This window comes from Penicillium griseofulvum (genome assembly GCF_001561935.1).
Source record: "Penicillium griseofulvum strain PG3 chromosome Unknown contig_79, whole genome shotgun sequence".
Classification (NCBI taxonomy): Eukaryota; Fungi; Ascomycota; class Eurotiomycetes; order Eurotiales; family Aspergillaceae; genus Penicillium; species Penicillium griseofulvum.
This window is the reverse complement of record NW_024467420.1, coordinates 309,579-336,382: the sequence shown is the minus strand read 5'-3', so window position 1 is coordinate 336,382 and position 26,804 is coordinate 309,579. Positions and strand designations below refer to the sequence as shown.

At 48.7% G+C, this 26,804-nt stretch overlaps 10 protein-coding genes across 10 annotated transcripts; 5 read left to right on the top strand and 5 right to left on the bottom strand.

The window, feature by feature from the left end:
* Nucleotides 1-550: 550 nt before the first annotated feature.
* PGRI_001080 (WSC domain-containing protein) lies at nucleotides 551-1,510 on the bottom strand (the record flags this gene model as incomplete). Its single annotated transcript, XM_040787821.1, has 3 exons — nucleotides 551-571; nucleotides 625-1,118; nucleotides 1,183-1,510. The coding sequence occupies 3 exons, from the start codon at nucleotides 1,508-1,510 to the stop codon at nucleotides 551-553; spliced, it is 843 nt and encodes a 280-aa protein (XP_040651593.1).
* Nucleotides 1,511-6,417: 4,907 nt separating this feature from the next.
* On the bottom strand, nucleotides 6,418-7,436 carry PGRI_001070 (CDP-diacylglycerol-serine O-phosphatidyltransferase; the record flags this gene model as incomplete). Its single annotated transcript, XM_040787820.1, has 4 exons — nucleotides 6,418-6,786; nucleotides 6,847-7,028; nucleotides 7,158-7,195; nucleotides 7,252-7,436. 4 exons carry the CDS (start codon nucleotides 7,434-7,436, stop codon nucleotides 6,418-6,420), a joined length of 774 nt encoding a protein of 257 aa, XP_040651592.1.
* A 457-nt stretch (nucleotides 7,437-7,893) lies between these two features.
* Nucleotides 7,894-8,761, bottom strand: PGRI_001060 (H/ACA ribonucleoprotein complex subunit GAR1/NAF1; the record flags this gene model as incomplete). The annotated part of the gene is made up of 5 exons (XM_040787819.1): nucleotides 7,894-8,158; nucleotides 8,213-8,358; nucleotides 8,421-8,521; nucleotides 8,578-8,625; nucleotides 8,695-8,761. The coding sequence occupies 5 exons, from the start codon at nucleotides 8,759-8,761 to the stop codon at nucleotides 7,894-7,896; spliced, it is 627 nt and encodes a 208-aa protein (XP_040651591.1).
* Nucleotides 8,762-8,982: 221 nt separating this feature from the next.
* On the top strand, nucleotides 8,983-11,335 carry PGRI_001050 (threonine--tRNA ligase THS1; the record flags this gene model as incomplete). Its single annotated transcript, XM_040787818.1, has 3 exons — nucleotides 8,983-9,551; nucleotides 9,611-9,875; nucleotides 9,935-11,335. The coding sequence occupies 3 exons, from the start codon at nucleotides 8,983-8,985 to the stop codon at nucleotides 11,333-11,335; spliced, it is 2,235 nt and encodes a 744-aa protein (XP_040651590.1).
* Nucleotides 11,336-13,092: 1,757 nt separating this feature from the next.
* PGRI_001040 (uncharacterized protein) lies at nucleotides 13,093-14,058 on the top strand (the record flags this gene model as incomplete). The annotated part of the gene is made up of 4 exons (XM_040787817.1): nucleotides 13,093-13,122; nucleotides 13,296-13,518; nucleotides 13,578-13,849; nucleotides 13,939-14,058. The coding sequence occupies 4 exons, from the start codon at nucleotides 13,093-13,095 to the stop codon at nucleotides 14,056-14,058; spliced, it is 645 nt and encodes a 214-aa protein (XP_040651589.1).
* A 1,019-nt stretch (nucleotides 14,059-15,077) lies between these two features.
* On the top strand, nucleotides 15,078-16,558 carry mpkA (mitogen-activated serine/threonine-protein kinase SLT2; the record flags this gene model as incomplete). The annotated part of the gene is made up of 5 exons (XM_040787816.1): nucleotides 15,078-15,190; nucleotides 15,239-15,371; nucleotides 15,420-15,486; nucleotides 15,539-15,853; nucleotides 15,918-16,558. The coding sequence occupies 5 exons, from the start codon at nucleotides 15,078-15,080 to the stop codon at nucleotides 16,556-16,558; spliced, it is 1,269 nt and encodes a 422-aa protein (XP_040651588.1).
* Nucleotides 16,559-18,123: 1,565 nt separating this feature from the next.
* PGRI_001020 (uncharacterized protein) lies at nucleotides 18,124-20,364 on the bottom strand (the record flags this gene model as incomplete). Its single annotated transcript, XM_040787815.1, has 2 exons — nucleotides 18,124-20,096; nucleotides 20,214-20,364. The coding sequence occupies 2 exons, from the start codon at nucleotides 20,362-20,364 to the stop codon at nucleotides 18,124-18,126; spliced, it is 2,124 nt and encodes a 707-aa protein (XP_040651587.1).
* A 1,875-nt stretch (nucleotides 20,365-22,239) lies between these two features.
* PGRI_001010 (uncharacterized protein) lies at nucleotides 22,240-23,705 on the top strand (the record flags this gene model as incomplete). Its single annotated transcript, XM_040787814.1, has 2 exons — nucleotides 22,240-23,334; nucleotides 23,388-23,705. 2 exons carry the CDS (start codon nucleotides 22,240-22,242, stop codon nucleotides 23,703-23,705), a joined length of 1,413 nt encoding a protein of 470 aa, XP_040651586.1.
* Nucleotides 23,706-24,202: 497 nt separating this feature from the next.
* On the top strand, nucleotides 24,203-25,114 carry PGRI_001000 (DUF3632 domain-containing protein; the record flags this gene model as incomplete). The annotated part of the gene is made up of 1 exon (XM_040787813.1): nucleotides 24,203-25,114. The coding sequence occupies one exon, from the start codon at nucleotides 24,203-24,205 to the stop codon at nucleotides 25,112-25,114; it is 912 nt and encodes a 303-aa protein (XP_040651585.1).
* A 256-nt stretch (nucleotides 25,115-25,370) lies between these two features.
* PGRI_000990 (metal homeostatis BSD2 family protein) lies at nucleotides 25,371-26,597 on the bottom strand (the record flags this gene model as incomplete). Its single annotated transcript, XM_040787812.1, has 3 exons — nucleotides 25,371-25,949; nucleotides 26,011-26,490; nucleotides 26,574-26,597. The coding sequence occupies 3 exons, from the start codon at nucleotides 26,595-26,597 to the stop codon at nucleotides 25,371-25,373; spliced, it is 1,083 nt and encodes a 360-aa protein (XP_040651584.1).
* Nucleotides 26,598-26,804: the final 207 nt, after the last annotated feature.

The window sequence follows — 26,804 nt, the reverse complement described above, 5'->3', positions numbered from 1 at the left end:
GCTGAAAACTGGAAAAGAGACCAGGAGAAAAAAGTAAAAGAGAATCACATAAAAAAGGAATGGGTTGCTCATAAAAAAGGGAAATGTCGAGTATCGATAGAGCCGAAATAGAAAGAAACGCCTTTTCGAGCACAATGTCTCTATATCCACTGAGACTTCACTATAATTGAACAAGATACAATGATCGGGTCTTCGGCAGAGACGGCGGGTATCGTGGTTAATTTCTCGATATAGATCTGCAGAGATGCCAATCAAGAAGCAAGTCAACTTCATCCAAGAAGCAGTCACGGAGCGGGTTGGTAAAAAGCAACTTGGAGGCAGGGCCGAAGAGACAACAGGTCACCAGCTGGGGGACATCGACTTCGGTCGAGGCATATGCCGTTCGGATATCATAACTCCGCAGAATAACCCGAGTGAAAAATAATGACAACAGGATAGGGAAGCTCTCGCAAAGGAGTCTGATCGAGGCAGAAAGGACGTGTGTTTCGCTAATACCGAGTGAAGAGAAGAAGGGGAGGGTACATGAAGGGTTCGAAAAATGGGTATTGATTTAGCGATCGGGATTCGTCACCTGTATCGTAAGTCAGCTTGGAAACGGCACTATTAGGTGTCGCGTATGCTTACCTGCAAGATCCGGCGAGAGAAATCATGGTCATCATCGATGCTGCCATTGCTCTGACGACGCTGAGCCATGTAGTCGCCATCGAACCGAGAATCGGACATCGAGGGCGGACCAGAGTCACGACCATAACCGCCAGTGGCCCCGCCCGCAGCGCCGGCCTTATTCTTCTTGGATCGCCACCAGAAGAAGACAGCACCGCAGAGAGCAGCGAAACCAACCACTCCGATCACGACTCCGGCCGCAATTGCGGCAGTGTTCTTGCTCTTGGCGGACTTTTCATCGATATCTTCAGGGACGCCGCTCGCGCTGGCCTCAGATGTCGCGGTCTCTGTCCTTACGCTAGAACTAGTGGAAGCGGTGGAGGCAGCACCGTCGGTTGTCGTAGTTTTGCTGCCGCTACTGGTCGTGGTAGTGGTGGACTTGGTGTCGTCTTCGTACGTGGGAACATCCGCTATCAAATTCGTGGTATAGATAGAGTAGTAGTCGGTACCACCGCCTATTTGAAATTATCGTTAGCAATTCAATTCTCTGAGACCGATGGGTGAGCGATATAAACATACACATATCATCGGGCCAGCCACTGCACGACTTGCTGCATTTGTCGGATGAAACCTTGGCACTGGCTGGTGGTAGCGTATTACCGCACACACAGTCAGAGCCTCCTGTCAAAGCAAATGTCGCGTACTCTTTCGCACAATGGTCCAGGCACCATCCGGAACTCTGAAACGTCCAGCTCATTGCCTTTCCGTATCCAGGAATCTTAGAGTAGCAACCTTGAAGTTCCGCTGCTGGGGCGCGAGGTAGCACCTTGAAGTCTTTTGCAACGGCTGAGGTGGCTGCCATTAGCACACCAGACACGGCGAGGGCGCCATGAGTGTTGAAAAGCATGATGTATTGGGAGAGTAGGGAAGTCGAATATCGAAATCAGCGTGGGGAGTAAGCACCGCTGGACACAGTCGCAGGGGTGGTTGGCGAAGGACTGGGGACGGCCTGCGTAACCCTCTAAGAACTTCTGAATGTATGTCGGTAGACGTCGTTTGTTCTCAAACTATCCACCACGTTCGGACTTATTCAGATCGGATGTATTGAATGAGAAAGTTGAGGTTTTGCGAGAGGGGAAAAGTGAAAGAAAGGTTTCGCGTAGTGTTGACGGGTACCCGGAGTACGTGGTCGAGTAGAGGTTCACCCCCTACAAGTCGGGATTGAGAGAGCGACCGTGAACTAATTATCAGTTCAGATGGTAACGCCCAAATAAAAGGGAGTAAACGAGCGAAGAAAGGTTGTCGGTAACGAATGTGTGCAAAGGGGAGATGGGAAGATCAGGAGGGAAGAGAAGTGACGGATAATGGATCCCTTGGGAAAGGGACTGTCAAGGGGTCTGTGTTCCCCGGAGAAGGTATGAGGTACTTAAAATATGGGGGGAGGGCCCTGTTGTACTCGAGTACCAGGTACTTTCAAGGCAGGTCTTTCACGGACTGTTTCATTGTTGTTTGCTCCCTGTATGGTACAAGTATCAGGTATACAAACAAACAGTCATCCAATGATACACCCGATTGTAATTACATAATCAGGTACCCGCCCGTGTAATCCAAGGGACCGTGGCTGATCGATTTCCAATTTTGGTCAAACACGGCAGCTAAATGGAGTCCTTGGGCATTCCGCTAGTCTTTTTCGGGTACTAAGCGGTGATTTCGAGACTCTTATTGTGTGAATCTCAATATTCAAAATGTTCTAAGGTTATTTACTTTACACTTATGAAAGATCGTCCTTGCCACACACCTGAGGACCCTTGATGACGATATGTTTACCCCTCAAAAAAAATCAAATGTACAATGCATATGGAGTAGTTCTTCCTCGGCTAACGCTTGTTCCATCTACTCCGTACTTAGGTAGGATCAGCTTCCTTTTAATCTGTAAAATGACTATGGTCCTTTGTGGCTGACAAGTACCTTGGCTGTCTCGGGCTTGGGAAATACAGATCTCCATTTGAGTACAACACACAGAGTGAAAAAAATAAATAAATACTATTTCAGACGGGCTATGTAATTTCCCAGGCGGAGTCAATTTCAATACCCCGTATAAGCGCTAAAAACGTTCAATTACGAAGTACTCAGTACATGAAACTTGAAGGATCTAGCAGTTAACATTGTGATGCTTCGAGTAATTGTAAATATCCAAGAGGTATCTCTTCTTTAGGTTTTTCCCTGTACTCCCTTTTTTTCATGACCAAAATTATTTCCATGGATAATGAGCGGCCACTCCCGAGTGGAGCCAACCTTGGAAATTATCTGTTATACTACTGTTACCTATACACTTCAGGGCAGGTTTTGTTAAATGCACTTAGCCACTCAAAACGGTCCATAACGAAATTTTCAGTAAAATAGGGCACTGTGGCTTAAGATCTACAATTCTCCTCCATATATACTCTATAAATGGAATGTCATCCATAGTACGGAGTACTTTGGCTGTATATTGTTGAACATTTTTTTTGGTTATACCTCAAGTACTCCGTATTCGTCCACTGACTTGGCATGATGTTATGTGATATTATTAGCATTGACAACCATTCCCCTATTCCGTGCATATAACAGCCCTGGAGATATCGGAGGTTATTTAATCCCACATTACCGTCATGCGAGAACTTCGATATATCCAGACCCTTTACTCCATACGGAGTACGGAGTACTGAATGAAGAGATAAATTTACTGGTCAATATAACATAGGCAGCCAAGTGCACCCGAATAGGAAATGTGTATAATCTATCGGATGTACCTTGCAGACCTAGGTAGTCCCTTGCAACCAATTCCGAGCCACAAGTTATATTGTTATTGCAACTGCCGGACCATTTAATTTAAACCTCCTGAGTATGTGGGCATCAAAGCCGTTTGAACGTCAACAAAATGGCCTAGACAGGTAAGCATATCCCCACACCATCAAGTTCGATAATTATAGCCAAAACAATGTCACCGCCAAATCCCTTTAAAAAATTACGGAGAAAACAGTAAACGCTAAATAAAGAGCGATCTTCCGACTGTGAGACATTATCCACGATCTGCTTAGGTTCGGCAGCCGAGTACGGAGAACAACTGTACAAAATATAACTCAGAGCCTCAAAAACACCGTATGCACAGGCAATACCGGTCTGTACTGCCGTACTCCGTACACAGTAATTCATCAAAATTGCCCAGACCTGTCAAGACGGAGAGACCTGGACCACACAGAGATATTCCGGGACCCGTGGCGTCCACTAGACCAGTTGGATGCTCCACCTGCCAAAGGAATCATGTAGAAACGCATCCCTTGCCGGGCTTCACAGCAATCATAAACCAAAGAAGATAGATTTTAGTTACTTACTTTGCTTAAATATTTTATTTTCGGAGTATCTCGAGGCCAAACATCAATTCAATGTATCCCAACTGTGGGTAAGTCTTCAATGAATATCAAAGTGAAACTTGCGTCTGGGTCTAGAACCCGCATGCCTGACCCACGATATCCTGAGGGTCTGGCCAAGGACTCAACATCTAATTTTAAATGCCAAAAATTCTGATCTTGCCTGTGACCTTTATTGATCTGCCATATTCTAGAAATGCGGAAGGACCGGCTTGATTACCTCGGAAGATACTAGACTATGATTCTGCTTAGGAATACAATGAGCATTTGGATATATCATCCCAAAGTACTCTGCTAAGAACTAAACTCAACCCAGATCCCAACAATATGAACTTTAGGGTTCTAGTAATCCTCAACACGCTCAATTTTAAATACCAAAAAGTACACAAGAGGGGAAAAAAAGAAGCATACTATTACCAAAGCTCAACACAAAACAGGTCAAAAACAAATATAGTAACACCATTAAGCCTAAGCCTCAAACCTCAAATATAAGAGTAACTTGCACACATTCCCACAGACCTATCTGGAACCCGTCGTTGAGAACCATCCCGACCCACATCCTTCTCATAGAAGCTACACCCTCCACGAGCACAAACATAGTGAATCCCATGCTGCACCTCCGCCGAAGCCCCCGTTATCTGCCTACGAGTGTACTCGCCGCATTTGCAGAGCGGGTTGGCAGGACTTATCCCACGTTGATCAGCAAAGCAGATGAATCGATCACATGGGTAGCATTTGTAATACGGGCGGCCTGCATTGCCATTCGGGTTGTCCTCCTTGACATTCAGTCTTATACCAGCTCCGCGGCATTTGGGGCATGTTGGGGGATTAAGACTGGTGATGGTCATCGTCGTAGTTGTGATAGGCTTGATCTACTATAGTGGCTTAGATGCGATCTGGTGAGTTGGTCATAGGGTTTGCGTGAACTTGCCTTCTCTGGGTTCCTATATTCGACGATTTTTTGTTGTATCGAAGTCCTCATTGACAACCCTGGAGGTTGTGAGAGATAGACAACGGGTCATTATGACGATCTGTATAGGTCAATATTGCGTGTGCCATGAACGTTATCGATTGATGGAATATCCGTGATTCACTTAGAATCGGCAGTTGTATATGGATAGCTTCAAACACATTGACATTGTATATTGAAATAACCCTCTACACAACTATGCAGGAGTTATACCCTTGAAAGGGAGGAGATATTTACAAAGTAATGTTTTTTTGTTTGAACAGTCATATTATACCTACCTCATTCCATTCCATGGTTGCTCAGTAGGCAACGGCTCAACCCACTGCGCTCTTGGACCACCGGTCTCCTATCCTGCCGTCGAAAGATATATTTGTAGACACAACTGGAGATGGGGGACTTTCTGGGGATACAAACGACGCAACAAGAAGAAGAGTAAAGAAGGAAGCAGAGTTCTTTTTTTATTCGCGAGGATTATCCAGGTTTATAGATGCAGCCAGCAAAGGAAAGCAAATCAGAGAGAAACCAAACACCCGCTGTGTTTAACAAGATGTAATAAGAAACCCAAACCCAAACACAAGCCTCACACAAAAGAAGTCGCAATAGAAAAATGCACCAAATGCCCAGGAATATAGCATTGACGGCCATTATCCAACATCGGCTCGTAGTAGTCACATCCTCCACGAGCACAGACATAATGCAGGCCTCATGGGAACTGCTTTCGAATACCTGATATCTGCCTTCGAGAGTACCGACCGCAGTCACATAGCGGGTTAGCGGGGCTTATACCGCGCCGATCGTCGAAGCAGATGAATCGATCGCATGTGTCGCATTTGTAAAACGGACGGCCTACATTACCGTTTGGGTTGTCGTCGTTGACGGTCCGTTTTATGCCATCATTGTGGCATTTGAAACACACTGGGTGTCCCAATGTGGCCAGGCACGTTGCGGTGAAAGGCTTGAATAGATATGGTGGGGTGTTTGGCTCAGAGAGAAAAGCAGACGAATACCTGCGGATCTAGGAGTTCTTTGGCCATCATGACAGGATGAAAGGCTGCAGGTATGCCCGTCAGCATTGCGTGTGTCTCCTTGTTCTTAAAGTTGATGGAGGATCCACGGCTCATTTCCTTGCTTGTATATGTACTTGAGATTGACGACGAGTAGTGCTGTTGAATAGCTATATACAGGTTCAATACTGACCTTGCCGGTCACAATCATGCAACCCAACTCCTATGCAAAAACCACAATGACTAAAGTCAATCTATGCAATTGAAATTCAATTAAGCATCCTTATTTAAGTGCATCGAGATCATGCTATGCCTTGTCTACAGACAATGGCCCTCCCGATATTTATTTTCAGTTGTCCAAGTTGAGAGAGACAACAGACTCAGGCATTCTTTTTCCAACAGTTAATGCGCGGCCAAATTTGGGTTGAGCTCATGGCTTAGGAATGTGTATAGTCTTGCTGATCATCATGCATCCATGTAGAACGAACATCAGGACCACAGGGTGGAATTCAAAGATGGTACCTTCTGCGACAAGACCGAGAGGGATGTTCTCGTGCGTCCAGCTTTGAGAGACCCAGTAGGCCATAAGGGAGGCGATTGACAGAGTGGTCGGAATAGGTGTGCCTTCGAAGTACTTGGACTTGCCAGTCTGGTCCTTCGGAAGTACGGCTACAGTCACGTTGAACCGAGCGAGGCGGGTCAGACCGCAGAGAACGAAGAAGGTGAGGAAGACGTGATCAAGCGAGGTCCGGATACCAAGGGCGAACGCGGCAGCGGCGGGGGCGAGACCGAAGGAGATCTAGCGGGAATAAGAGTGTTAGCGATAACTTGGTCATGGTTACTTTCCGGAATCATTTACCAAGTCAGCTAGCGAGTCGAGTTCTTGTCCCATGAGAGACGACTTCTTGCGCCATCTTGCGACTTTACCATCCATAAAGTCAAAGAATAGACCAAAAGGCATGAATGCGAGGGCAGCCCAGATAGCACCATATTCAGTTGGGTCACCAAGACAGTAGCGCATGGACGAAAATACCGACATGACTGCTCAACATATTAGCCGTGGGTTAGAAAAATAGTTAGGAAATATAAGCTTGCCTCCGCAGAAACCTAAGATGAAGAGTTAGCGAGTCGATTCAGAAAAGTACCATGAAGTTATTTAGGATCTCTTACCATTCAGTTCAGTAATCAGATCAGCGAGATGCATAGCCCTGTTAAGTGTTAGCCTGAGCCGAGGGCAAACGAGCGCGGAGAGCACAAAACTGACTTCACCATGCTGAAATGCCCATGATCCTCCGAGAGCAACATTTTCTGCTTCGCCTGACCTGGGAAATGTAAGCTATGTCGCTCATGGGCGATCAGAGGGAGCTCAAACGCACCTCCATCACCTGAAGGTGGGACACCACTGCTGGAGGCATCGCTCGATGCCATGGTCGATGTCCGGCGAGACATGCTCAAATGGATATCAGATTCGAAGGAAATGTATGGGAAAAGGCTACTCTGTCTCAATAAGATGTCTAAAGGGCAAAATTGAGGGGAAGAAGAATAAGAATGCTGGCAATCCTGCTTGGAAGTGTTGACAAGACGCACAGATTCGCTGGGCGGTCAACGTCATTTCAAACTGCAGGTAGGGGCGGTGCAGTTGCGCCACATCTACTAGCCACATCCCAACCAAAAGTCTGGTGAGCCGAGGATTTGTCCTGAAATTCTAGTTGCTATGATTTAATATGCCATTGTAGGTTCTGGAAAATGTAATGAAAATAACAGAAACATTTTTGACTGGTGATATTCTACAGCCTGCAGCCAGTGAAGTTGCAATTGCGCAGGATGCACAAGAAGACGGAAAGATATTCCTGAAAAAGCTCCCAGATCCCCCAAAACGCCGTAAAGAGACAGTACATTGGATCTATCAATAGCCGCGACCGCGGAAGCCACCACCACCACGGGGGGCGCCGCGACCACCTCCACGAGAGAAGCCACCGCCGCCGCCGCGGGAGAAACCACCGCTACCACCACGACCACCGAAGCCACCACGGCCACGGGGAGCACCACCACGGGCACCGAATCCACCGCGACCACGAGGGGCACCGAATCCACCACGGCCACGGGCAGCACCACCGCCGGCGCGCTTGGGCTTAGCAGCTCCTGGAGGAGGCTTGGGCTTGGGGAGGAACCTAAAAAGTGAGTTAGTTAGAGGATAGACGGATGAATAGAACAGCGAATCGTACTTCTCGAGAGGAAGCAGCTTATCTCCACCAATGTAGACCTTGTCACCAGCCTTGAAAGAAGTGGCGACGATACCGTCCTGGGGCTTGACGGTGAAGTAGACCTGGTTAATGGGACCGAGGATTTCGTCGACCTTGCCAATTTGAGTCTATAAAAACCAGTTAGGTTATGGACTTCAGATTATATTCGTTTGGTGGAGTAACGGCGTACCTTGTTCTCCAGGTAGATAGGAGCGTTGAAGTAAGGAATCTTGGGGTTGACCGACTCGCAGACCATCTCACCCTCGCAAGAGTGCATCACGGAACCCAACTCTATCAGAATATCAGCGAGATGAATCAATCGTTGTAAATTTCAGAGAAATAATTACCCAGAACCTGAGCTGGGGGGCCGAATGACTGCTGGAAGCCTCCGCGACCTGCAACCAAAAAATTTTCGTTAGCTCCTTTTAACTTCTCACATCGCACTCGCGTTGGAAAATTCTCACCACCGCGGCCACCACCGAAACCTCCCCGGTTGGCGCCAGAAGCGTTACCACGACCACGGAAAGACATTTTGTGGTGATAAGGGTTATTGACGGCTTGTACAAAGCTGGAGAAGTTTTCGCTCGGTGGAAACCTGAAGCGGTAAAGTGTCGGCTAAGGGCAGTACCAGCACGTGACTTTACTTCACCGCCCTCATAAGAGTCATTTTCCCCTCCACGCGGAGCATACCACGATCAGAGTTCTTGCTCGCAGTCCAATTCCCTTGTATTATTGCTCCAGGGGGTTTTAAAATGGCATCTGAAACTCCCAAGGATCTCCCTGTGCGGCCTGCCGCTGATGCACAGGCCGAACCCGCCTCTGAAGCCGCCGCTGCCCCTCCAAAAGATGCGAATGCGAAATCTAAGCAGGACCAGAACCCCGATACCCTCCCGGAGGTCATGATCGAGCGAAACAAGCTCTTCGAGGAACTCTGGCAACAATATCTCGAGGAGACCAAGAACCGTCCCCACCCAGAGATCAACGTTACCCTCGACATTGGCGACGGCAACCCCCCCTCCTCGGTCCCCGCCAAAGCCTTCGAGACCACTCCTGGATCTTTCCTGCGTGACGTTCCCAAGGATCTCAGCGCCAATATTGTTATCGCTAAGGTTGATGGAGAGTTGTGGGATTTGAACCGGCCTCTCGAGAAGGACTGCAGTGTGCTTCTTGTGCCTTTCAGCAACCCCGAAGCCCGTGAGGTATTCTGGCACTCCAGTGCTCACACCCTGGGTGAGGCATGTGAGTGTTTCTACAAATGCCAGCTGTCCCATGGACCGCCCACCCCTCAGGGTTTCTTCTACGATATGGCCATGCCCGACGGGTATGTCAACTTGTCATCTACCATTCAAAATTGCGCCAATGCTAATACTGGGAAAACAGACGGGTTGTCAAGGAGGCTGACTGGAAGGCGCTTGACACTAAGGCGTCGCGAATCTTCAAAGAGAAGCAAAGCTTCGACCGATTGGAGGTTTCCAAGGAGAACCTCAAAAAGATGTTCGCATACAGCAAATACAAGCTGCACTACATTGACAAGCTCGTTACTGGCGAGAGTAGCACCGTCTACCGTTGCGGTACCCTTGTCGATCTCTGCCGTGGTCCTCACATTCAGAACACCGGCAAGATCAAGGCCTTCAAGATCATGCAGGTAAGCGTGGCTGTTTGACCAATTCATCGAGGAAGACCCATACTGACTTTTACTCCCAGAACTCATCTGCCTACTTCCTTGGCGACCAGTCCAATGACTCGCTGCAGCGTATTCGTGGTGTCGCCTTCCCAGACAAGAAGCAAATGGCTGAGCACTTGAAGTTCCTGGAAGAAGCCGAGAAGCGCAACCACTTGAGAATTGGCAAGGAACAAGAGCTATTCTTCTTCGATGAGGTGTCCCCTGGTTGCCCATTCCTTCTCCCCAACGGAACCAAGATTGTGAACCAGATCCAGTCTCTTCTGCGCAGTGAATACCGCAAACGAGGTTACCAGGAGGTCCAGACCCCCAACATGTATGACGTTGGTATCTGGAAGACCTCTGGACACTGGGCCCACTACAAGGATGATATGTTCAAGTTGGATGTGGAGAAGCGCGAGTGGGCTCTCAAGCCCATGAACTGCCCTGGACACTTCGTTCTGTTCGGCCACCGTGAACGTAGTTACCGCGAACTTCCTATGCGTCTTGCGGACTTCGGCGTCCTGCACCGGAATGAGGCTTCGGGTGCCTTGAGTGGTTTAACTCGAGTACGTAAGTTTCAACAGGATGATTGTCACGTGATTTGCTCTCGTGATCAAATCATGTCCGAGGTTGAGGGTCTGTTCGATTTCTTGCAATCCATCTATGGGCTGTTTGGCTTCACCTTCAAGTTGAAACTGTCTACCCGCCCTGAGAAATATATGGGTGCCTTGGAGACCTGGAACCACGCCGAGGACCAGCTCAAGGAGGCCTTGACCAAGTTTAAGGGCAATGATTGGACCATTGACGAGGGTGACGGCGCCTTCTACGGACCCAAGATCGACATCACCATTGCGGATGCTCTCCAGCGTGAATTCCAATGCGCGACCATCCAGCTGGACTACCAGGCTGCGGTGAACTTCAAAATGGAGTATCAGACCAACGAAAAGCAGGAGAAGAACACCGAGGAGGGTGCGAAGGAGGGAGAGACCAACTCCGACGGGCTACCCCCCGGCCGTGCCCGCCCTGTTGTCATTCACCGTGCTATTATTGGCAGTTTCGAGCGATTCCTGGGTATCCTGATTGAGCACTTTGGTGGCAAGTGGCCGTTCTGGATCAGTCCGCGCCAGATCCTCATTGTGCCTGTGATGCCTGCTCTGAATGACTACGCCGAGGAGGTGCAGCGTATCATGCAGGGTGACAAGTTGAACGCCGACGTGGACCTCAGCGGTAACACCCTGCAGAAGAAGATCCGTACTGGTCAGTTGGCTCAGTACAACTTCATCTTTGTTGTAGGTGCTCAGGAGAAGGAAGCACGCACCGTCAACATTCGCAACCGTGATGATCCTTCGACCCAAAGCAAGGGCGTGATGGTTCCTCTGGAGGAGGCACGGGTCAAGCTCCGGGCATTGCGCAAGGAGCGTCGGTTGGAAAACACTCTGTAGTGGGTATATTCGTACCCGATTTACGAAAAGTGAAATGAAGTTACATGCGGATATTCTACTGATTTTACTTATCTAATATATACTTAATGTAGTAGAGTAATTAGGGTCTGGATTAAGTGGAACGCGGTACCCTTAAAGCAGACACAGCTTGGGTAGATTGATATCTTTCTATCTAAAATGGGCATATTTGAAGTCTAGCCTACCCTTTGTTCTTTTTTTCAAAATTTCTGCCCTTTTGGTCCCTATACTTAGTAGTATTGCTATTAGCCCTACTTTCCCTCATCAACCCTATATAACCAAGTCTCTATCACAATCCAATAACTTCATATAGCGGAGAATATTTATGTTTGAGCTCCTAGAAGGAAACAAGGCTTAAAGATCTGCTTGCATGTTTTGTCTCATAGGTCTGAGACACCTGGGCCTCTCCGTAGATCTCTCTTCACACTTTTATACCACCCAGGCCATTACATCTTCTATTGAGATGACGATGGCCATGTGTTTGTAGGTTCACCACCGCATCCTCTTTCTCTATCTCTTTCAATGCATATTAAGACACTCACATATAAAGGCAGCAATGTCTTATTTGCTTGCTCACAATGCGTTAGACATCCCTTTGTCCACATGAAGCATACAAGGAGAACCATAGCAGTAGCTAAATCATCACCATCCCCTTCTCCTTCTACTTCCTCTGTAGAGACGAAGTACGCCAATCAGTTCCTAGATTTATGGATAGCTCCATATACCCATTAATCAACTTCAGACCTCATACCATCCTCCTGCTCATCTTGCTGAAGTCTCGACATCTTCATCTACCCCAACCTCATCAACGCATCTATGGAGAAAAAGCCTTTCGCATGCCCGCGCGCAGATGAGCTTGGTTGTGAGGCGAGGTTTGCCTCGAACCAGAATGCAAACGATCATCTCAGAAGGGTGCACAATAAAGTCCCACGACCCTGTCCGCGCGCAGATGAGTTTAACTGCAACAAGATGTTTTCCTCGCAAGGGAACGCAAATAAGCCTGCGGAGGAGGTGCACAGCGAAAAAAAAATGGTCCTGTCCTAAGGCGGAGCAGACAGGATGCACCGATATGTTCGCTTCCAAACAGGCGGCAGAAAGGCACGAAACGAGGGCTCATAGTGACGAGGATGCTGGTAGCTCCTCAAGAGCGTCGGAGGGATTCCCCTGCCCATTAAAAGATAAGGCAGGGTGCAAGAGGACCTTCTCCACGCAACAAAACGCAGATCGACATGGCAGAGAGCTGCACGAGGGAATCAAATGTCCCTGTCCCATGGCGGAAAAGGAGAGATGCACAATGGAATTCACCAACGAATCCAATGCCAACCGTCACAAAAGGACCGCTCACAGTGATAAGTCAACTCGCAAAGTGTGCCCTTGCCCACGAGCGCGCGAAGAAAACTGCCCTAGAATGTTCGCTAACGATAGCAATGCGAGAGTACATGCTAAGGCGAAACATGGCAAATATGAGCCAGATGAGCCAATTATTCCAGCATGGCCTGCGGTTCAAAAATACACCCCACTCAGGGACGTTGAAAGGTTATACCTGGGTGGGAGAAGCCTCCAAAGCTGCTCTTTGTTGATGGCAAGTGGACATGCCCGGATCCAGGTTGCACCAAAACATACTTGGCCAAGAAAGGCATTATTTAGGCAGTCACATGAGGGCTCTTTGGCCCTGCAGACATGCTGAAAAATATGGCTGCAAGAGACTGTTTGCGTCAGTATATGATGCGAAAGAACACATGGATGAACACGTGTCCAAGCCCAAGTGGGTGTGTCAATACGATCCATGTATTGGACATCGACAGGGTAGAAAACAGTCACGATTGAATTCATTGGCCCATTACAATCTGCACGTCCGGCCTGGACAGTTTCAGGATGGGGAATACCAACCTTAGAGGTAAGTGGCAACGAACGAATGAACATCATTTAATGGGAACAATAGGTCTCTTCGCTCTCGGACGAAAATGTTGAAACGGAGAAGGAACCTTTGTCAAAGCCCGAGGAACCCATAGACGAAGATTTGGATGAACCCGACGAAGATTTGGATGAGCCCGACGAAGTTGCGAATGCGGAAGAAGATGAAATTGAGGATGAAGAACCGATCACGGAGTCGGCAGCTGCGTGGCTGGGCAGGCCGCCCAAAGAGCAAAACGCTCTTAGAAAACGTAAGATCAAGATATTACTATGTATCTCATGTCCTATTGTTAATTCCCGTTGTTTTTAGTTGCTCGAGCTGCACGCCTGCACCACCTCGGCCTTAAATGCATAGGGCCGGGAAGGGTTGTTGAGGGATTAGTGCTTGGTGCACAGGTCTGCCCATCATCCACAATCATCTCGTTCGAGACGGGCGTTTTCTATAAAGACGGCCCGACAAACCACGTTGGACTGAGAAGCCGATGTGTGCCCTGCAATGGGCGCTTCAAGTTCAACGAGTTTCTAGGAAGTTTTTCCCTGAAAGCAGCCGATGGAGACACAGCATGTGGCCATGGGAGTTCTGTGCGCCTTCTGTGGGAGGGCTCTCGATTCTGTTATGACCACTTCCTCACATGGAAGCCTGACATTGTAGACTATGACCAAAAAAGTAGGAAAGAGTTGAGAACTCTGCTCGATCAAGCGTGCTCCAAGCAATGGCGCCCGACGACAGAATTGATGGAAAGCATCATCAGGGAATCGGTCAAAGTGATCCCGGCTTCCAGGTTGATTAAGATCGACTTGGAGTGCAATTTTTCTACCCATGAAGTGTTACAGATTGGCATGGCGGATTTTGAAGGGGCGAAAGTCCTAGATTGTCTGACTAGGTATAAGAAGGAAATCCCTCATTCCAAGTCTAAAAAAGAAACTTGGGCCCAAAAGATGTTCAAAGAGAAGGTCAGAAGCTACTCTACGCAGGATGGAACCCTTGATGCAGAGGGGGTCGCCAAAAAACTCAGAGAGATAGGCATTTCCCAGAAGACCAGGGCCCTGTCTTGGGGACCCTGGTATTTCGATTTATCTTTCTTGAGAGACTGGCTGCGGGAAGAATGTGTTTCCGACGTACTACCCGGAGATCACAATGTCTGCTTGCTACTGCGGGAGTACCGGGTGAACATGAGGAGAATACTGGGAAGAAACTGCTTCCAAGGGGGGAGTTTTCCCCTATCTCTCCCAGTAGTATTCCCGCTGTTCTTCGGGGAAAGCCATTACCTTGCAGGGCATAACCATCATGCACTTGTGGACGCTATGCAATTAGCTCTCATGGCCAAGTTGTTCATCGAACTCTGTAAACCTCCCAACGAGCGAGAAGATAAAGAGCTGATTGCTTCCTATCCAACGGGCTGGAAGAGACCTTCTCTTCAAACAAAAAGCCGAACCTGCGAGATACATAGTTTTGAGATAGTTGAAGTTGGAATGAATATCACAGGGCTAGCCTTGGAGAGTAGGCGCTATTACACATCTAAACAGGTTTCACCTGTTCTACTCTTTGTCTTGAATTTCGAATTTTAAATTTCGAGTTTCGAGTTTCTTTGTTATATATATTATTTTTTCCATATGTTTTCTACTAAAAATATCAGTCTAACAAGAAGATTTTCTTTCATTTCCAACATTTTTCGTAGCGTGGCGGATCACCCGCGGGGACTGCGGGGCTGAATCCCATCACATCTCTCCCCTTTCCCTTCTCTCTTTTTTCTCTTTCTCTATCTCTTCTATATCTAGACTCTCGTTTCTTCTCAATTTTTGTACGACCATGGCTGATTTACAAGGTCGCAAGGTCTTCAAGGTTTTCAACCAGGACTTTATCGTGAGCGAGCAATACAATGTGACAAAGGAGCTTGGTCAGGGAGCCTACGGTATCGTGTGGTAGGTGCCATTCCATGCGGAGATATACATGTGCTGATAGTACTTAAGCGCTGCAACCAACGTTCAGACTGGCGAGGGTGTCGCTATCAAGAAGGTCACCAATGTCTTCAGCAAGAAGATCCTGGCTAAGCGGGCTTTGCGAGAGATCAAGCTGCTGCAACATTTCCGTGGCCATCGCAATGTAAGCACATTCTTATCGATATCTGTCCTCGCTAACTCAGCCCTCTAGATCACATGCCTATACGATATGGATATTCCCCGACCGGACAACTTTAACGAAACATATCTCTATGAGGGTAGGTGGTTGGCTGCTTTGCGTCGAATCGAGCTGGGCTAACAGTCCTGCAGAATTGATGGAATGTGATCTGGCTGCTATCATCCGTTCCGGCCAGCCTTTGACCGATGCCCACTTCCAATCCTTCATCTACCAGATCCTCTGTGGTCTCAAGTACATCCACTCGGCCAACGTTCTGCACCGCGATCTCAAACCTGGTAACCTGCTGGTCAATGCGGACTGCGAACTTAAGATCTGCGATTTCGGCCTGGCTCGTGGTTTCTCGATCGATCCGGAGGAGAACGCGGGATACATGACTGAATACGTTGCTACCAGATGGTACCGCGCGCCCGAGATCATGTTGAGTTTCCAGAGCTATACCAAAGCGAGTACGTAACACCCGTGATGCGTAATTTCTTTGCCACCGAATCCCCACTAACCCCACATGTGCAGTCGACGTCTGGTCCGTGGGTTGTATCCTCGCTGAGCTCCTCGGCGGCCGACCCTTCTTTAAGGGTCGTGACTATGTCGACCAGCTGAACCAGATCCTGCACTACCTGGGTACACCCAATGAAGAGACTCTGGCGCGCATTGGATCGCCCCGCGCCCAGGAATACGTGCGCAACCTGCCCTTCATGCCGAAGGTAGCCTTCAAGCAGCTATTCCCGCAAGCCAACCCCGACGCATTGGACCTGCTAGACCGCATGTTGGCGTTCGATCCGTCGTCTCGTATCTCGGTCGAGGAAGCCCTCGAGCACCCCTACCTGCACATCTGGCACGACGCTTCGGACGAGCCAAACTGCGCCAAGACCTTCGACTTCCACTTCGAGGTCGTCGAGGAAGTCCCGGACATGCGCAAGATGATCCTCGATGAGGTCATCCGCTTCCGGGCTACCGTCCGCCAGCAATCGCAGGCCCACTCTGCCCAGCAGCAGCAGATTGCTCAGCAGACTAACATCCCTATTCCGGACAACCACCAGGGTCCTTGGAAGACTGAGGATCCTCGACCTCAGGAGGCTACCGCTGGCGGTGGCTACAACCCCAATGACTTGGAATCCTCGCTGCAGCGCGGCATGGACGTGCATCACCGTTGATACCTTTCTGTTTTTTTTTTCTCGTTTGTTGGTTGTTCGGCGTGTTGAACCCGATGTCTTCTATCGCGCCCTGCATGTTGATCTAATTTAGCCAAGAGATACCATCAGAGAAACAAAAAAAGACTGGGGCGATTTACATGGGGTTTCTCTCACTTTGGATTTTCTATTTTTAACTGCGCCCTCCGATTTCACAGGCTTGGATTTGTATCTGCGTTTCCCATTCTCCTTTTATATGACCTTCATGTTCATGTTTGAAGCCTCTGATTATTTCCAATGGTTCCTGGTTGGATATGATACCTGTGTCTGGCTATGGCATTACTCTGCATTGCATCTCTTTCAAGTAGGTTCACCATTAGATAGATTGTCAATTATCCCTCACTGGGTGTTTGTCAAGGATGATCCATTTCACATAGCTCAAATGTAACTTTCCGTAACACATAATGTCACACAGTCATTATGCTGGATTCTGTGAGGATTCAGCCGTATCATGAATCATGATTGCTAGCTAATACGCCAATTTATTCTCAATATCATTTCAACTCTATCCCTCCAAACTTTTAATCCCTAAAGGCCAGAAACCGGTTTACTTTCATTCATACCACTTGGTATTACAAACAAAGCCGTACCTGGACTCGGGAAGTGTCCACGTGCCAACCCACGTGCCTGATCGTACCTGCCCACCAAATGGCGGTACGATACTGCCCCAAACATGGGTTATAACGAGCTTTAACAGAGCTCCTTTCGCCCTTCGGGGCATACGGTCAACAGAAAATATACAGAGAAGATTAGCATGGCCCCTGCACTAAGGATGACACGCTCAATCAAAGAGAAGCACCCATTTTTTTTTTTTGCTTACAGATCGTTCGTTATGGAGATATGGTGGGGTCCCCTTTGCGAGATATAATTGGACCTCGGGAATATAATCAGATTACGCTTTTCGGACATCACGTGCAATAACAGATTCTATTGGTCGGAATTCGAATCGTGCTGTCGACGAATCCACTTTTCAGCTATTTGGAGATCTACAAAGTTGGGGAGTTATGTATTGAAGGTGTTGGTTTGGATCTTGTTTTTGCAACGTGTCAACTGTAGTATATATAGTATCCAACGCTTGAGCATAGGCATATGCACACCGTCTGGCAGGTCGTTTTAGTACATGATATCGTATACTGCCCAGGTGGTTACCACGGAACCGTGAAGATCAGTGCTGATCGTCTACCAGGAGTGGAGAGCCAGACTACAGGGAATTTCAGCCCTATCATACTAACACGTTATAAGGACAGGCTAAATTTATGAGCCCTGGAGGCTATTTTGCATCTTATGATAGATATGGTTTCCACGGGCATAGAAGTACATGACACAGGTAGGTGATTTAGCTGTACAAGCCATCACAAGCAATCTATTAAATGCCTCAGAAATAGCATCAAGAACCAGATAAAGGAATAAACCAGACAAAATGAAGTTCATGCATTCATATACAATATTATTATGAAAATAACGGACTATATCTAGTAGACAAGCCTCATAAAGCAAGCCGGAATTTTGAGTATCAAAACCTATATATCTCAATAATAATACCCCCTCCACCAAACAGCCATACAAGCTGCAACAACCAAATCAAGCATTTTAATCCCCTCATCCTCAATAACCAACTTGCCCAGTTTCGCACTCTTCCCCCTTAACCCACCACCAGCAGGCTCCCTTGCAAGAGAAAGATCCAGGCGATCCTCGTCGGAATCATAATCCACATCCCCACCACTGCTATTACTCGTACTGCGGTGTGAATGGGATTGAGTAGGGTATAACTGGCTCTGGCGGGCGAAGCGTTGTGCACGTAGAGAGGTTCTGCGGAGGAGGGTTGAGGGGTGGAAGTTTTGACGATCTGCGGGGGGTGAGGCCGGGATATTTGGGGGTGTACCTGGGCCGGTGTGTGCGCGTGGTCGGGCGTAGGTATTTGGATTGAGGAGTTGGGAGAGGGAGTTGCGTTTCGTAGCCGCGTGGCTATTACTAGAGGATGGGCGGAGGGGTTCACCGTCTGGGCCAAGGTTATTTTCGCTTGGATCGTTTGGGCGGGGGAGAGACTGGATTTGGCTCTGGGTGAAGGGAGAGAGGTGGTTTGGGTGGGGTTTGTGGGCTGCGTGGTGAGCGTGGGCGTGGAGGTTTGCTGCTTGGAAGGGAGTGTTGAAGCGGAGCTCGGCGACGGTTACGGCGGGGGGTGCTTCTGTCTCGCCGTTGGGAGGGACGAAGCCGCCGGGTGTTGGGATCATGTGTTTGCATTTGAGGCTTCGGCCGTTCACGCTGTTCGTGAAGGTACATGTGCCATTCCAGGGAGAAGTGAAGACGTAGTAGCCGCTTTTTAGCTTGGAGGATGAAGACGGGCCATCTGGGGCGTGGCCATTGCTGGAGTCTGCGGCAACGGAGTCGTCATATGGCTTTGATACGCAGAGCTGGCGGTGAAATTTGCGTGGGCCGGTTGGCTGCTCCTTTTGTTGCTCGGTGGGTAATGATTGGGGAACGGTAGAATTGGGTAGGCGTCCGATCCCCAGAGGTAGATGGGCTGCCAGACTGGACAATGAAGGCAGCTCATTGGAGCCTGCGAACCTGTTATATCCCGGCGTAGAGATCTCGATATCAACGGTATTGCGGTCCATTCGTGGGGTTGATATAGTTGCCACATTCCATTGTGTACCGGACGCGGGATCACGTCGGATGAGCGTGATATGAAAGCCAGCATTGCTAGCGGAGTTGCGATGTGCGTTTCTATGCCGGTTGGGGGATTGCCCGGGGCTTCCTAATGGTGATTTGGTACGGTCATGCGAGGAACGAGGCCGCAATTGCGGTCTAGAGGAGTCAAGGCTGCGACGGCCAGCCGACAGCGCCTCGTACTTTGCCTCATACTTTTCCTTCCAATTCTCTCCCCGATTTTGCAAATGTTCGGCAAACGCGCTCCATCGGGATGTCCTCTTAGACGGGTCCTCGCCTGCTGCAGAAGTGGTCCATGACTCTTCACCAGGCGGCAAGGGAGGCAAAGGTCGCCGCGGTACGGGGCTTCTACCACCCGATTCTACCGATATTCCAGTCATATTATTGCTTAAAGGAGGCTGTATGTTGGCAACTGGAGTCCCAGAGAAAGATACGTTCTCGGCAGTAACCTGTGGCATAGGAACTGGACGTGCTGGCAAGGCCGGAGGAGTATCATCCTGCAGCATTGGGATCGGACGTGGAGGTAAGCTCGGAGGAGCAGTGTCATCCTGTTGAGGCGGCGCCAGCAAAGGCTCTGGGTTAAGGCTTCCTCCACCAACTGGTTTCCGGCGCACATTGTTCAGTCGTGCAAATTCGCGTTGTGCTGGGTCGTCAGCGCCCGCTTGCTCAAGGCGCTCCTTCCGCAATTTGGCCTCCTCTTCACGCTCTTCCTCCACTTCCTGGAGTAGGGTATCATCTTCGGGGGTCGCGACATGGAGATAGTAAAGGGAGGCATTGATCGCTTCTGCAGAAACACTGGATTTGGTCGGAGGTTTTAGAGGTGAGAGGAAAATGTCTGTACATATAAGCAGTTAGTTATGGTTTATCTCTGGTTAAAGCACAAGCCGCAACCATGGGACATCCAAGACAAAAATAGAGAGATCCAAAAGGGTCAATGTAGTAGGAATCATACCTTTGCTTCCTGGTACACGCACAATGTACAGAGACAGTGGTTCATGCTTCTCATGAGTGGGATTTCGTGGGTAAGAGGGGGGATTCGATGCGATAGCGGTGACCGACGACAGTGATCGTGCCTCGACGGGGCCCTGAAGGACGGTAGACATTGCGGACAAGGCCGCGACCCCAAAATGAAACGCAGGTGCAAACAGAGAGGTTATGTTGAGTCAAGGTTGGTAAATAAACAAGTCTCTCGGCAGTAGGTGGAGTTGGTCATTCCGCCGGGAAGGACTATTTCAATTTTCTTTTATTTCTGTTCCTTAATTCTTTGAAGGTATGCAAGTACGGAGTATCAAGGGCAATATAGAATGCTGCCTATAGTGGCGCAGTACTTTGGGCCTCCATTAGGTTGGGATCTACAGAGTACAACAGGGTACATACGTTGTACAGTGCACAACTTGTACACTTTTTAGGCGCGACATAGATTACCCTTTTAGTGTTCATCCCATGCCGCCTTTTGCTTACTGAGTAGAACTGAGCACGACCCTATTAATCATCAAACTATTTCACAACCTCATAGTAAATACGATTTATACTATATTTCTATCTTAACATATTTTCATTTTGTTCATTACTAGTCGTTGTTCATAAGCCTTGCCAGCTCCATATATCATTTATAAGAAAATCTCACGCTGCCAGTAAGTGTGTATCCTAAGTTGAATTTGAGCTTATTCCAAGCGTTCACAAGTTTCAATAGCTCGTAGAAGTAATTCACACGAGAATTATCTTGAGCCTAGGATCACGCTCTGGCCAGCTAGGTCCATATTTTCCCTAATGAGCAAAAGCAGTGAATGGATACTCGGGAAGGGTATAGATGCATACTCAGTAATTACACCAGCTGTTTCGTTGAGCTACGATTATAGTGGCGCAACAGATTGACACCACACTGATAATGATAGCAGGGCCTTTGGTCTTAGGAGTTCCCGGCCTAGACTTGATGAGTTTAATACTCTTCAACCAGTACATGAAGATCTATAAAGAATCCGGGGCCGTCCAGTCGTGACCGGAATTTCGAACTGCTAGACGAACATTGTGTCTATTTACGAACCGAACTGCTTGGATGTGTGATGCCTAAGTATGGAGCTGTCACTGGTGTCCCCTACTCGTATTGCGTGGAATGAACACTATGTCTACTTCAACGGGTGAGTGACTGGCAGAGGAGGCTCTATCCTATTCAAGCGTGGGAGTTTCTAGACATCTTGTATCTACAACATAAAATAGAGTATCCTCTTTTCTCGAAGTATAGGATGTTTACTGGCAAGGCGGAATGCGCAGTGGTAGCGATTGGCTGGCCTTTCTACTGACCTTCGAGACCAAATCCCATCTTTCCTGGAGCATCACCCACGATTTCTCTCACACTTAAATACCCATCTCTGTTATCTTCTTTCTTGAACCCACCTCCATCATCTTTCTTCTCTTCTTGAACCTCCATCTCTATCATCTCCTCTTCTCGAACCCATCTCAATAATCTTTCTTCTCCCCTTGAACCTCCATCTCTATCATCCCCTCTTCTTGAACCCATCTCCATAATCTTCTCTTCTTGAACCTCCATCTCTATCTTTCTCCTCTTCCCGAACCCATCTCCATCATCTTTCTTCTCCTCTTGAACCTCCATCTCTATCATCTCCTCTTTTTGAACCCATCTCTATCATCTCCTCCTCTTAAGCCCATCTCTATCCTCTCCTCTTCTTGAAACTCCATCTCTATCATCTCCTCTTCTCGAACCCATCTCAATAATCTTTCTTCTCCCCTTGAACCTCCATCTCTATCATCCCCTCTTCCCGAACCCATCTCCATCATCTTTCTTCTCCTCTTGAACCTCCATCTCTATCATCTCCTCTTTTTGAACCCATCTCTATCCTCTCCTCTTCTTGAAACTCCATCTCCATCATCATCTCCGCTTGAACCCCCATCTCCATCGTCTTTTTTTCTAACGCGTCACACATATTGGTCAGTCTCAATCTGACCATTCGAAGATCGTGATGTCTGCACCAACATCAGGCCATGTCCTGGACGCTTCTGCTCATACTAGTCAGTCTCAATCTGACCATTCCAAGACTGTGATGTCTGCACCAACACCAGACCATATCCTAGACACTTCTACCCATACTGGTCAGTCTCAATCTAACCCTTCGAAGACCGTGATGTCTGCACCAAGTCAGTCTCAATCTGACCATTCCAAGACTGTGATGTCTGCACCAACACCAGACCATATCCTAGACACTTCTACCCATACTGGTCAGTCTCAATCTAACCCTTCGAAGACCGTGATGTCTGCACCAAGTCAGTCTCAATCTGACCATTCCAAGACCGTGATGTCTGAACCAACACCAGACCATGCCCTAGACACTTCTACCCATACTGGTCAGTCTCAATCTAACCCTTCGAAGACCGTGATGTCTGGACCACCAGACCATGTCCTAGACACTTCTACCCATACTGGTCAGTCTCAATCTGACCATTCGGAGATCTTGATATCTACATCAACACCAGGCCATGTGCTGGACTCTTCTGCCCCGGATCTACAACAGAGTGATGCTACGATAACCATCCTGTACCTTTATCGCCGTCATCGCCGTCTTCGCGAAGGGGTCAAGCACCTCTTTGCCCCCTCTGATACATCACCCGCCGAGTACTTTATTGTCAACCGCATTCCCCATGGACACTTTTACTCCTGGAAACCAATCTTCTACCGAGGAGATAACCCCAAATACACACCTACCGCAACGGTCATCGGACGCGCCACTCGCAAAGGCTTCTGGCGCTCGTTCTGTCTGGAGGTGGGTGATGGCGTACCCGAGATATTGGAGAATGAGGCGCGGGCGAAAGCGAAAAGAAGGGCGGCGATGATGGCAATAATTAGGAAGATGATTTGGTGGAAACCAAACCCGCCAACGGAACCACTGGAAGACGAGCAGGAAGTCCTTGGAAAGGTGGCGGTGGTCAAGGTTAGTAAGGGATTCTTCACTCGCAACTTTGACTGGGAGCTAGATGGGGTGCAGTATCGATGGTCTGGAACGAGGATGTTTTCAAGTGGGCTGATGAAAGGTGTGAAGGGCTGCACGCATGACTTGAAGGTAAGACTCCTATTATCCCGTCGATGTTGTTCTAGCTGACATTGTGATTATAGCTCGTCCGAAAGTCTGACGATGCTGTCATTGCGATCTTTGAAAAAGGTCGTTGGGCCTCCTATACCAAGAGCGTCAGATCTGAAGGTCCTAACAAGAGCAAGCAGCTGATTGGCAAGCTGAAAGTGAGCTGCCAATCAGCAGCTTCCAATGTGATTGTACCCCCCAATCACCGTGCGTCTGAAGATATTTGTATCGGAGCCGATGCTGGCAACCTCACCGCGGACGTGATCGCACTGACCTGTTGGATTGCGGTGGAGGCGGAGCATCGGATCCGATACAAGTATCTCAAGATGGCGGTTAAATGGGGGGTATTCTGAGATCTGACGCTCTGGTAGGGGGGTGAGGTGAGAGGTGAGGTGAGGTGAGGTGGGAGGTGAGGTGAATGTGAAGTTGATTCAAAGTGTTGTGAGAGTACAATCAAATGAATCTGAATTACATGGATAAGTAGAACCTGTAAACTCTTCGGTTCTTTTCTTTTCTTAATCAAAGAGCCACAGTAGAATTGTGCCAGCTAAGGATCTGAAAGATGATTGCTTCTTCAACATTTTCCTATCCCATCTCCCCTTCCACACCAGAAGCAGTCTAATGCCTTCAAGGTCAATCTACTGTGCTGCGAAATACTCAGGACATTAAGCAACATAAAGCGGCCAGGAAATTCGCGCGGCATGAAATCCGGTTACTGTACGGAGTATGTATACATATTTTGTAGGTAGAATTCGCGATGTGGAATTAGCCGTTATTGGAGATCAACAAACGCCCAGAGAAATGTACGAATGATCATCAAACATTCTCACCAACTTCAACCACATCCAAAATGACAACTATTTTGGATATCCCGGGCACAAACCCCCCAAATCCCTTCTCCACGCCAATCCAATCCTATCTAACCCCTAGCAACATTTCTTCTGCGCCATCGCCAAAAGAAACAGCCAACCACCTCGTCAACACCGTGACAACGTCCTCGGCCCCGGCCCACGCCCTCTGGGAGCTCTGGGATGCCTTTTTTACATCCATCGCCACCTCCCCATCATACGAAACTCACATCACCCTCCTCGACGCCATCCAAGCGCAGCCTCCAACACAGCTTAACCTACGCGCAAAATCTGCCCTCCGCAAATACATCGGGACCGACGGAAAGCTACACTGGCAGACACTACCACTGTTCGGCGCGCAGTGGCGCGAAGTACATGATACCCTCGAGGCCTGGCGTGACTGGGACGGTGTGCGTGATTTAAGTGTTGGCGTTAACTCTGTTAGTGCGTTAAGTAGTAGTTGCGACAAGTACTTTCTCCGCTTCTGCGTCTTCTCGGCTGCGCTACTGAAATCGCCTAAAGGTAAAGGTATGATGCATCCTATATGGGTTTTCTATGCGTGTCGCGATGTGTTGGAGCGTGAAGGACCTCAGTCCTGCCAACCGAAAGCGCATAGGATGTCGTCGGAGCAGGTGTGGGAGTTAGATGTTCGGATAGCAGCGATCTGGATGCGGGATGGGGGTCGGGCATTATGGGAGACGGACTATGATGAGTTGCGGCGGGACTGGGCGGCGGCGTTGGATGATCCAACGGAACTGTGGCCGAGAGAGGATGGGCTTACGCGAGAGCGATGGGGATTGTGGGAGGAGAGGTTACGGGTTCTAGGTACCAAGGAGATATTTAACGAGGAAACTAGGGCTGTGGTTACGGAAGCTGCTGAGGTGGTTAGCAGCATTCTGGAGGACTCGACCTAGGTAGGCTATTGACTTCAACGTAAATATTCCAACAGCTATTGTTCATTGTTCATATATTTGGTATCTTCGGAATAGCTACACGGCCAGAGATAAAAGGCGAATGGTCTGATAAAAAGAAAAGAAAGAATTGAAGGAATGCAATCCGGAGGCAGTACTCCTGGGGGTGTCAATACAAAAGAATCTCCATGCTGCAACGCCTGACATTTCCATGTCCATGTCCTAGAAAAACCAAGTGAAAATCCCATGTATACCGATATTAGACAACAGTCTCGGACCGTTCACCTTCTGCAATGACTGGTACGCCTAGACCACGATCTGGACTCTGCAACACAAGCTGCTCATGACGTCGTGCCCGCAGGAAGTCACTGACCGCACGAATCAAAATGAACCAACCGACAATCATTAGAATATATGAAACCCATTCACTGGTGGTAATCCCCGATATGGCGCCGTTCCCTCCACTGCCCCCGCTTTCACCCACCGAGTTTGGGTCAAAGTTGTGGCTGTTGGGGTCAGGTGGAGGAACATATTCTGCGCCTCCGCCTTCGGACCCCGAACTATCGCTGCCGCCTTTCATGTAGAAGCCGTATTGAACAAGAGTAAGACCGAGACCCGCTCGGCTGCCGTTCTTTGCGGCATGGGTGGTGTGAAGGAGATAGGTCAGCAAGAAGCCAACAAGCTGGAATGACATTGAGATCATGGCGTTCCAGACAAATGAGAAAACAGATCCAACGGGCAGTCCATCGACATAGACCTCGTCGGACGAGATACCAGGAGCCACAATGGTGGTCTCCCAGTACGGGGGTGTCGCATCAGCAGCAGCTTCTTCGTATGACTAAATAATATATCAGTGTACAAGTCTTTTAATATCAAAAAACCACCGATTATCGACTTACAGGAGGAAGATCATCGTTCTTCTCACCCCGTTCTGGCTTGGCGGCAAGGTTAGCAAAGACTCCATCATTCGATGGAGCGATCTGTCGACTCGCTCCAGAAGACGGTGCCGTAAAATTAGGTAGCATCGTGGGACGCCTGAGAAGCGCCTCTTGATCTTGTGTAGTGCCCATCGACTCTGACGAGGACGCCGCGGCGGTATAGCCATTATCCGGGGGAGCCCGGAAGTCGGGGTCGGCTCGCATCAAGCGCTGCCTGTCATCTGGCTCATTATCGTCGTCGGACTCATCTTCGTCACCAAAGGCATCGGCCAGTGTGTGGTCGTCATCATCGTGCTGCGGATCGCTGTGTAATAGCCGCCTCGACGATGGTGACGACGAGCGGGACCCGGAACGGAAAGAGGAAGGTGAAGAGTGACTATGTTCTGGTCGCGTGTTCAGCGGATAGGAATGTGGTCCTTCCTCTTCATCTTGGGCATTCACCTAGAATATACATGTCAGTATTTTGCCGTGGGGTCTCATCCGGGGGTTGTTCTGATAGGGGATCAGCGGAGGGGATTGCGTACCCGTGAATAGCGCTGCGAGCTCATAGCGAGCTGAGCGGGAAGCGACCCTGAATAGAATCAGAAAGTAAAATGAGACAAAGACGACTTAGGTTGGAATGCAAAAATGATATATCAAGAGTACAAGGGGATGGGAAAATGTCGGGGTTGATGAGAAGGCAACAGGAATGGATGTGGCTGTGGATGCCTGATATGTCAGGCGAAAATAGACTGTTCCCGTCTTTGCCTCTTTCG